Source organism: Protobothrops mucrosquamatus, unplaced genomic scaffold, assembly GCF_001527695.2.
Source record: "Protobothrops mucrosquamatus isolate PMUCROS unplaced genomic scaffold, P.Mucros_1.0 scaffold181, whole genome shotgun sequence".
In the NCBI taxonomy this organism is placed as follows: Eukaryota; Metazoa; Chordata; class Lepidosauria; order Squamata; family Viperidae; genus Protobothrops; species Protobothrops mucrosquamatus.
In genome coordinates, this window is record NW_015386540.1 from 3,013,088 (window position 1) to 3,024,609 (window position 11,522).

Here is an 11,522-nt window from a genome sequence, read left to right on the forward strand (position 1 = left end):
TCGCTCTCCCGAGATAAAGGGAGAGCTTTTGGGACTCTACTCCTATCCAGGAGTACTCACCTCGACCCCTTCTCCCGGGGCACAAGGTTCCAAGCCGCTGAACAGCTGCTGACCGCTGTTCATGCTGGCTCTGACGCCTTCCCAAGCGGACGGCTCCGAAAAGAGCCGCCATCGGCGCGCCGTCCCACCGGAAGTCCTGGATGGACCCACTGTTCTTTCCAATCTCTACCAATAGGCAAACAAATCTCTCTGAGTCCATCCACTTTAGTCTTATTATTTTTGCTTAATATCTTTTTATGTCATTTTTAAATTATTTGTGAAGTGCTTACCAATTATTGGATAGGAATTTGCTAAAGACATGGTTCTGCTAAAGTGAAGCCTTTTGTTTCCTATTGCATTACAAAGAAGACAAATTACAGATGTGTTTAAATCTTCTACTGAAAAATAATAGGGCTTCACAATGCTTAACTGAAGCTGGATTGTGTCCACTACAGCTAATTATTCATTAATATACAAAGATTATTCTATCCTTTCTCAGGTTTATCTATTCGAAGCGTGTGTTGGAAAGCAGATCGACTTCTAGCAGGAACACAGGACAGTGAAATATTTGAAATTATTGTGAGAGAAAGAGACAAGCCAATGCTCATCATGCAAGGTCACTGTGAAGGCGAGCTCTGGGCTCTGGCAGTCCATCCCAAAAAGCCATTAGTTGTTACTGGCAGTGATGATCGATCTGTGCGGTAAGGCACCAGCATTTATCCCTAATGTTTCGCCACAGCTGTGTTGGGAAATCCTCATGGCTTTGAAGATCATAATGCTGGTGATCAATTAATTTGCAGAAGAAAATAATCAACTAAATGTTTTATTTATGTTTTTAGTTATATATTATTTATTCCAGCATTTATATTCCAGTTTATTAGCCAAAGAATAGGTACTTAAAGTGCAATAAATTTGTTAACTAAAAGAAAACCCAGCAATACACCAAGTAGTGTTAAAATATGTGAGATAACTTTGAAAATTATTTTAGTTCTAATCATTTTTCTCAGAGCTACACTTGAGTTTTAAGCATCCTGAAACATCAGTACAGTAAAATTTCTAGCAGCTTAATCACTTCCTTTCTTGTCTAAGTGAGATTACTAAATACTTTTTTGTGAGAGGTGATTCAACATTCATAAATGTTCAGTAAAGAAATACAAGGTGCGGGTGTCTGAATTGAAATTGCATCATCAATATATGATTTTCTTTACAGAAATGGTTAATATAAAAAGAAATCTTAATTTCCGTTCAATAGAGTGAAAAATAATCCCAGAGAAAGTAGCCTTTCCAACTTTCTTGGACTAGGATTAAAATGATTTTAATGAAACAGACAGGCAATATAATTTGGCAATTAAAGGGGTGGCATCAAGGAGATCCAACCAGTCTCCCTCAGACTGATTGACTTTGAATCTCTCTCTCTCTCTCTCTCTCTCTCTCTCTCTCTCTCTCTCTCTCTCTCTCTCCCTCTCCCTCTCCCTCTCCCCCTCCCCCTCCCCCTCTCCCTCTCCCTCTCCCTCTCCCTTTCTCATTACCTCCCTCCCTTCCCCCCCTCTCTCTTTCCCCAAACCTACCTCACACAATTGCTGTTGTGAGGAAAATTGGAGGTAGCATTCTATAGGTTGCTTTGAGCTCCTGAACAAATAAATACAAATAGAGTAATTAACGTGATTAATAGTTAAAATACCGGTACAGTTTAGTGCCATTTTCAAATCTGATAAATATTCCCTGTACCGCTTATTCCAGTTATTAATAAAAATATTGAAAAATTGAATCACATAGTAATAAGATGATATTTCATTCCATTCATATGTTGCACTACAAACCACCCAGACCCTTTTTACTCTAATCTGTTCTGTGAGCCAGATAAGCAGAGAATAGAATGGGAGAGATACACATAAAGTTTGGAGTAATGTCTCTCTGGCCAAAAAAGCAATACATAAATGCCACATTGTAATGATAAACAGACTTTTTTCATCTTTTCTTTCTTGTGAAGCTTATGGAGTCTTGCTGATCATGCTTTGATTGCCCGATGCAATATGGAAGAAGCTGTGCGGAGTGTATCTTTCAACCCTGATGGATCTCAGCTGGCTCTGGGAATGAAAGATGGCTCTTTTATTGTTCTGAGAGTAAGGTAGGCTTGACTCTTGCCTTAAAAAAATAATTCAGACCAAATCTGAAACATATTAATGCAATTTTTGAGAATTCTTGTAGATGTTGTTGGCTTGAATAAGACACAATAGTCTGATAAAACGTATTTTGAAAGCTTGAGGATAAGTTTTCTGAAACAAATTATATGGGTCTAGCATAGGGGTAGGCAACCTTGGCTCTTTTATAACACGAGTCATAAAAGAGCCAAGGTTGCCTACCCCTGGTCTAGCACAATATATAAATCTAGCCATTGTGTTCTGTATACAGTATTCATCACTTAGCGTTTATAGTAACCAATGCAATTTTTCTAAATTATAACTTAATTTTAAATTAGAACAAAACCAACTAACATGGTGAGTAAACCTAATCTTTATATCTTTATATATCTTTTTGCATCCCTAGCTTAGATGCTTTAATTCTAGCTTATTAAATCATAGTTTTCTGTAACCAGATCTGATTTATTATTTTTCTAAAAACTATATTCTTAAGAAAAAGAGAAAAAGGATATCTTTATCCTATCTGAATTGGGCAGCTTTGGATTTCTGGGGAAGAAATGGCAGAGTGAAGAGAATTCTGTAAAAAGTGGAGCCAATGACCGTAGGGAAATGAAGAGACAGCAGGTAGACCAGCTGGTTCATAATTCTTCTCCAGACAAGGAGAGAATTTGAGATCTCTCACAAGTAATCCAGTAATCTAGGCAGCTGCTCTTCACAAGGAGACCATAAGACAGTGGTGGTGACCCTATGTGGCACGCGTGCCAGAGGCAGCACTCAGAGCCCTCTCTGTGGGCACATGAGCCATGCCCCGGAGATGCCAACTGTCCCTCTTCAACCAGCCACCCGCTAACTCGCTGAGGTCCCACGTGGCCGGATGCATCCCAGCACCCATGCGCTCACTGCCCTCTGTGTGTGGGGGCCGATGATGTCAGGCAGCAGCTGCCCCGGCCCCTGCCTCGCCTTGCCCTGCAACAATGGCACCCCCGCCCTGCCTCACCTCACCCCGCAGGATGAGCTTCCTGCCCACTGCCCCACCCGCCAGAGACGCCCTGGATCTCCCCCAACCCTGCCTGGCCCCCACAGGCGTCCCTTCCCAAGAGCAACATTGAGCTGCCCATGCCCACCCAGACCACGCCCACCCATCTGCCATGACCACTGTAGCCACACCCAGCAGGCCACGCCCACCCGGCACCTGGCGATACATAAATGGGTTTTGGGTTGCAGTTTGGGCACTCAGTCTCTAAACGGTTCGCCATCACTGCCATAAGACATCGGTCTGCAGTGGGTTTAGCATTCTGGCGAATAGCTACTGTATCTTGCTCAGTCAGCACCTTTGAAAGGACCCTGGATTTGCACACTTCCTTTTCTAATCACTTTGAAAATTGCTTATTAATTGCTTTTCAACTATTAGGAATTTTTAGATCAACAACTTTTATAGTGTTGGATGGTTTTTTTTTTTAGTCCTTAGTGAAGTTTTAACTGTAAGTTTAAGAACTTTAAAAAAAAGAATCCTTCCCATAGGAAAATGCTTTTGATTTAAATTCTTTTAAAAAAACTTAAGATAAGACTTTAAAAATTGGACACTAGAGAGAATTAAAGATAATAATTAAAAGAGAAGAAAGCTCAAACTAAACAATTATAAAATGAAGCAAAATATTTTAACATTGGTCCTATTTTTTTACCAGCTTTTAAGAATTTATTTTTTAAAAAATGTAAACATGGAATGATCCTGTAGAACCAACAATAATAAAAATCACCCACACTGTAGAAAGAGCCAGTACTTCATTTTTTTATGCTTGTTCCAGGGCTTCTAGCATAATGATGCTGTTTCCTCGTATTACCACCATCCTTATGTTGTTCTGTTGTCTGCCAGGTGCCATTTCCACACACTCATCTATCACCAAATTCATGAGTGAATCAAAACCTCTGAATATCCCTTGAACATGCTGACCTCCATTTAGTTTTAATGATAGCTTCTTGTCCATAACTTCTTCAGTTCCGGTGGGTGCGCTTTGCTCATCCTTCCTTTTCCAAGCCAACCACCTCACAAAGCATCTGTTGCTTGTCTCTGCTGCGGTCAGATGTCAGCACGGCACTCAATTCTCTCCTTAACATTGGTCCCATTAAAGGATAGTTTTGAACAATGGAGTCAGAAGTTCATTTTCAAAGTGTCTGCTTCTACAAATAGACTGTGTTTTAAAAGATTATGGAAGAAGAATAAGTTTCACCGGACAAGATCAAGACTGATTTTAAAATGGGCTTTAAACAGACAGTCTACAAGAATGATATGGAAAAAAATATTACATTGGACATATAAAATAAACTGAGTGATGTTTTAATAATTAAAAGGAATATATTGTCAGGCACAAAGAATCAAGACCATATGTTAAGTTCCAATTAAGATTTATTGTTCATCATCATCATCATCATCATCATCATCATCATAAAGTTGGAAGGGATCTTGGAGGTCATCTAGTCCAACCCCCTGCTAGGGCAGGAAACCCTATACCATTTCGGACAAATGGCTGTCCAGTCTCTTCTTAAAAACCTCCAGTGTTGGAGCATTCACTGCTTCTGGAGGCAGGTTGTTCCACTGGTTAATTGTTCTAACTGTCAGGAAGTTTCTCCTTAGTTCTAGCCTAATGTTCATCACTAAACCACTTAATGTTCATCACTAAATTAGCCCTAGATCACTAAATTAGCCCTAGATAAGAGTTAATGGAATTCAGGGAGAGGGGTTATACTTGGGAACATTTGTGGACATGATTCTAGGCTGAGTCCTCTCTTGATTCCTCCCCCAAGCTCTGCATCTTCCTCTCCTACAAATATACAAATAACAGACAAAGAGAGTGACCTGGATAATTTTCCTATATTGGATTTCTGTAAAAGGTTTGTTAACATTGAAAGATGTTGTGAGAAAGGACAAAATAAAAATAAAAGGAAATCAAGCTCTACAACTTTATTTGATGGGAGTAAATATCAAGATTTTAACTGCAGAAGAGAGGAAAATAAAGTTGGCTGATTTGATCAAGGTTAAAATAAATATGTTATCTCTGTTAACAAAGTGCATAACTGGGGATTGCTGATACAGTGGCCAGTTTCTTTTTCTCTTTAATGATGTATTCTTTATTTCTAAACTAATTACTGTACATAGTGAGGCTTATATATTGCTCTGATCCAGCAGAATTCTGCACAGGCAATATAGTATAGAAGGAAATCATGCTTGCTAATTCATTTGGAACAGCAATCCCTCTTGAACATTGTGGATTGTCTTTTAGCTTCTAACATTACTGTTAAGTAATTATCTTATTTACCAGCTAAATAATTTTTCTGATATATGATGGCAGATATTCATTCTAAGCAACAGTATGCCAAAGATTATGATTATGATGGGTTATTTGTAAAACATAAAACTGTAAAATTCAAAGGGAGTGGCATGCAAAACAAAATCAGTGCTGTCTGTTTTTGAGATTGGGGGGAAAAGTTTGAAAATATAATTTTAGATATTAATTCGAAACACTATTATATTCAAGTGACTTATTCCTGTGTGTGTGTGTGTGTGTGTGTGTGTGTTTCCTGCTGCCAATCTTGTATTCATTTATAAGAAAAACAGTTGAATTTAGTGGGTTGTTTCTGAATAGACATAATATTCTGCTGCAAGGCTACTATTCTATACAATACTTTTGAAGAACAAATTCTCTTGAGCTTAATAGGACTTCTTAACTACATCTGTATTGGATTGCCCTTCAAGAGCATGTTTGTGCAATACAGAATCTGTGTAGATAATACACATACCACCATCTTATCTTTTTTCATTTGCACACCCACTGCTAACAATGGTTTCAATACTCTTTGCAGAGATATGACAGAAGTTGTTCATATCAAAGATCGGAAAGAAGTGATTCATGAAATGAAGTTTTCACCAGACGGCTGCTATCTTGCAGTGGGTTCTAATGATGGTCAGGTAGATATCTATGCAGTTGCTCAGCGGTATAAGAAAACTGGAGAATGCAACAAATCTTCTAGTTTTATCACTCATATTGACTGGTCTCTAGACAGTAAATTCTTGCAAACAAATGATGGTGCAGGAGCACGCTTCTTCTACAGGATGCCATGTAAGTAAATATTTCTTCATTACATGCATTTAATCTTAATGAGCAGTACATAACATTTTTATCAATATACTCCAGGGATAGGACTGTGTGATGACTTGAAATAAGCACTATTCCCCATTAACTTGTCTGTCTGTCTGTCTGTCTGTCTGTCTGTCTGTCTATCTATCTATCTATCTATCTATCTATCTATCTATCTATCTATCTATCTATCTATCTATCTATCTATCTATCTATCTATCTATCTATCTATCTATCTATCTATCTATCTATCTATCTATCATCTATTTAGCAAAGGAACTTAGACCAGAGCATGGGGGAACATAAATATCCCTTTAACCTCCTTAGATGAACAGTAGTATATATATGAAGTAAATTCAAAATTTAAAAATTAGCCAAAACAATTAGCTAAAAATCATCAGTTTCACTACTGTATATGAATTTTCTTAATTTTAAAGTTGTAGATTATTATGTTTAAAATTATGCTAAAGTTTACATCATTGCATATTGATACAGTAAATAAATACAATAACACTGTTATGAAAGTTAGAAATAATTACTGAATTCCTTCTTTTTGAAATTTATTGGAACTGATGGGCATGACAATGGAAAATAATTTGACTATCAAGACTGGACTAGCTAATATTAGAATTTGGAATAATTCAGCATCAAGTAATAGTATTACATTTTTCTATACAATGTAATAATACAGTACAATGAAACTTCATTTTAAAGCATCATTTATTATTTGTGCAATGATGTCATTATGCAAATGGAAATTTCTGTAATTTCTTAATGTTTCATTACACCAGTAAGAGAAATCAGCATGAATATCACAAAATTAAGATAATATTAACATAAATATAACTACCTCATCTGAATTACATTTGATATAATGGTATTAATAATACTGAAACCTGAATTAATGTCACCCAGCAGATCTATGTAGATGTTAAAAGGGGTGGGTGGGTGGGTGAAAGCATTAAACACAGAGGTACCCCATGTGAGTAGATGCGATCTCCTCCCTCTTGTCAACACAGACCCTGGACTGACCATTGAAGGAGGTGAACCACTGCAACTACTACAAATATATTGTATTTATTTATTAATCAAACTTACATAGCCTCCCATCTCTGGGACTCTGGATGACTTGTATTGTACAGTATGTGTGTGTGTGTGAGTGTGTGTGTGTATTGTACAGTGTGTGTGTATTTAAAAATAGAAAAATCAGCAATAGAAATAAAAAACTAAACATATATACAAACATTGAGTGGGGAGAGAGAGAGAAAGAAAGAGAGAACATCAAAAGGAATGGAACTAACCTAATGTCCAGAAGGAAGGGAGAATGTTCTATAAGATGGATACCACAACAAAGAAGATTTAATGTTATATGCGTTTTAAAGAGATTGCATGTTATATATGTTTATTATGATTGTTTTATCCATACACTGTCACACAAGAGTCACATAGATATGTAACAATCTAATAATTGGATAAATAAATTTTAGAATTACTGTTGTCTGGTTATTATGAAGAACCTAAGTAATGCAAAGGGGACAATGCCAACCATTTCATAAGATCAATTCCTTCCTTGAATTCCTTGAATTCCTAAGCTGACCGATTTCACTTTAGTTATATAATAATAGGGAAATAGTAAAATGTATTATTTTCAATCAAAAGAAGAACCATCATATTTAAACTTTTCCCCATGGATTGCATGTTACTGAACATGGAAATAAGGATGTGCAAGGCAAAACTTAAAGGATCTATAAAAATAAATGGACATCAGAACAACATACAGAAATAAATTAAAATTAATTTATTATAAAAAATTAATTTTATTGTATTGTAAATCAAATGATGTGTTGTTACAAATACTGTAAGGGGGAAGATGGGAGAGAATTTATCTGCAAGTGAAAGATATGAAATGTAATATCTAATAAAGTTACAGATCAAATTCCTTTTCCAGACTCACTGAGATCTTTTTTAATCAAATCTCATCGAAAAAACAAAATCCCCATTCTGGGTTTTATTTATACACCAAAGGCAGATTGTATAAGATTTTTGATACAGCAGTTTCTTTTTTCTCACAATAGTAATAGTGGTTACCAAGAGGTTCTCATTGTCTCATGATTGCTAAGACAGAGGTTTTTCTGCCTTATAGACTTTGACCCAACTCAGTGTAGTTGGACTTTATCTGTTCCCCTGTGACTTCTTGATACAGATTTTTTTTTAAAGAAGAGATTGGATAACCATTTCTCTGAAATGGTACAGGGCTTCCTGCTTGAGCAGGGGTTTGGACTAAAAGACCTCTAAGATCCCTTCCAATTCTGTTATTCTATTCTGTTCAGATTCAGCTCATTTTTCTCATGACTTACTCTGTCTCTACCTTTTTTTTTCATTGTCCAATGGTACAGGTGTTAAAGTGTATAAAATTTGTTAACCTTGTTGCCGATTATCTTGGAGAGAAGTCAGGCATCATCTTTATTTGCAGTTGCTTGAAACAATTACTTGTGAAAGGGATCAGCAATAGGTTCAACAAATTTATGTGGATTTGTTGTGCATTTAAAGATGAGCGGATAGCCCTCCAACTCAGCAATGGCAAAAGGCCCAAGAGAAAAAATAATTTCTGATAAGAAATTGGAAAAATATTAAATTTTGTGTTCAGCTGCTCCTGAAACAATATAATTAAATAACTTATTAATTTAAATTTATTTCAGCTGGAAAACATTTGGCAAACAAAGATGAGATCAAAGGAATTTGTTGGGCTTCATGGACCTGTGTAATAGGATCAGAAGTAAATGGAATCTGGACAAAATACAGTGATGTTACAGATATTAACTCTGTAGATGGGAATTATAATAATACAGTTTTAGTGACTGGAGATGATTTTGGATTAGTTAAATTATTCAGATTTCCATGTCTTAAGAAAGGTAAGACATTGTGCCGTGCCTATATAAAGTCTTGCTTTATTTGTATTATGGATTATTTGATGTTTTTTCAGTGGCTGAGATATATTCTTTTAATTTATTTAAACTTTTTATTAAAATGATGAAGATGAGATAACAAATAAAAATGCTCAATCTCTAATATTACAAGTGCAAGCAGAAAATTACCAGGAAAGTGAACCTATCTTTCTTTTTCATTTTAAAAATGTTAGTAAATATTTAAAAGCACATTCTAGAAAAATAAAAAAGAAGTGAACTAGAAAAAAAACTGCAAGCAGTATAAAACTAAGCAAAAAATTGAGGTAACTTTCAATTAATGCTATATATGAAATTGAATAGTCAATAATAAAGGAAGCAGGTGTAATAAGTATCAAAAGCCAAAATGAATAATTTGGACCAATCTTCCGAATGACCCACTACTGTGTTTCCCCCAAAATAAGACGCAACTGGAAAATAATCCCTAGCATGATTTTTCAGGACACTCGTATTATAAGCCCCACCCCAAAAATAAGTCCCAGTTAAGATTGTCAGCCAGACAGACACATTTAATACCGTATTGCCCCCAAAATAAGACCAACCAGAAAATAAGCCCTAATGCGTCTTTTGGAGCAAAAATTAATATAAAACCTGGTCTTATTTTGGGGAAAACATGGTATTTGAATGATAAAGACATTGACTGGTTTTTACTGGTTATATAATTGTATAAAAAAGATAATAGTGAGAGGGGGGATTGAAAAAAAAAGATTATTCTGTCTTTTTAGACATTGGGTTAGTTCATCACATGCCTTAGTGGGTCTGTTGGAGTAAAAAATAGAGTTTCCACCTGACTGTTTGCTATAAGTAACATCAGAAAGCACCCCTTTAGAAATTGGGTAGGTTGCAGCTGAGGAACAGGCCATTTTCAGTAGTTGTATTATGGTTTTGGAGCAACCTTCTCCAGTTGACTTACCTTTTTTTTTAGTAGTCAAGCAAATGAAGATTGCCTTCTCATTTTTCTGATATTGTTATATTCCCACTTATGTAGTTAGTTTTATCTGACAGAGACCATTATTCAGTTATTCTTATCAGTCTGCAAGATGGAACTGAAAGAAAAACAGGGAAAGAAAAATAGCTATGCATTGTTCAGTACAGATAAAAAAAAAAATAGTATTCCCTCAAGGCTCCAGAATGCTGAATAGCAATATTCTGTCTTAGCTTCGTGGCCAGTTGGATCTCCATTAAGTGACATAAAATGGTAGGTTCTGCTTCAGTAGAAAAATGTACTGTGGGCATCAACATTTATTTTTATTATTTTTTATTTATATCCCACTTTTATTATTTTTACAAATAACTCAAGGCGGTGAACATATCCACTACACTTTCCTCCTCCTGTTTTTCCCACAACCCTGTGCAGTGATTTGGGCTGAAAGGATATTTTGTTACTCATGTTTTTATAATTTTAGTAAAGTTTTAATTTGTGTTTATGAAGGCTGGTTTCAAATTTTATAAATTACATCTCGTTGGGAATCAATTGTTTTATAAATACCAGGATGTGAAAAACTAAGATGATATATAGCATCCTAGAAAAATACTGTACAAGTCCTTGCAAGGCTGAAATAAGAGCTTTGTATTGAGTACATTACAAGAATCCTTGTGACTGCCTCATGTAGCAATCTTTTGAAGTTATGACAATATAGAACAGCTTTGTAACCAAAGCTTGCATTTACAACTGTCACAGCATCCCATGGTGATATGATCACAATTTGCATACTTTGCAATCTGCTTGTGACAAGCAGAGTTAATGGAGAACCTATAGGTTGCAGTGATGTGGTTTTTCCATTTAACAACCATGGTGCTTAGAGATAGAGTTGCCAGTCCCAATTGTGGTTACTAAGCAAAGACTACCTGTAGAATAGTAATAATGATCCATATAGTATTTTTGAATTAGTATTGATCTAAATCTGTTGTTCAACAAATGAAGAAGGATTAAGTAACATAGGTGACTAAATATATACCCGTATATACTCGAGTATAAGTCGACCTGACTATAAGCCGAGGGACCTATTTTTCCACAAAGAACTGGGAAAAAATGGTGATTCGAGTATTTTATTTATTTTATTTATTTATTTATTTAATTTATATGCCGCCCTTCTCCCGACAGGGACTCAGGGCGGCGCACAACATATTTAAAACCAGAACATATATACAATCCCCCCCTTAAAACCGAATTAAACCGAATTTTAATGTTGCGTCTTCCGAATATTTAAAACCCAATGTAAAATCCACCCTAGGTCAGGTCCGCT

General features: G+C 35.8%; 1 protein-coding gene and 1 pseudogene across 1 annotated transcript in view; one reads left to right on the forward strand and one right to left on the reverse strand.

Annotated features, from left to right (window-relative positions):
• Positions 1-11,522, forward strand: part of LOC107285489 (echinoderm microtubule-associated protein-like 6) — a gene marked incomplete at its 3' end in the record, with an annotated part of 49,099 nt that overhangs the window by 28,450 nt on the left and 9,127 nt on the right. The window contains exons 7-10 of the mRNA XM_015813676.1: positions 539-740; positions 2,030-2,167; positions 6,039-6,295; positions 9,013-9,225. Coding sequence (XP_015669162.1) covers positions 539-740; positions 2,030-2,167; positions 6,039-6,295; positions 9,013-9,225 — 810 coding nt within the window. The remainder of the gene's footprint in view (positions 1-538; positions 741-2,029; positions 2,168-6,038; positions 6,296-9,012; positions 9,226-11,522) is intronic.
• LOC107285486 lies at positions 3,971-4,200 on the reverse strand (annotated as a pseudogene).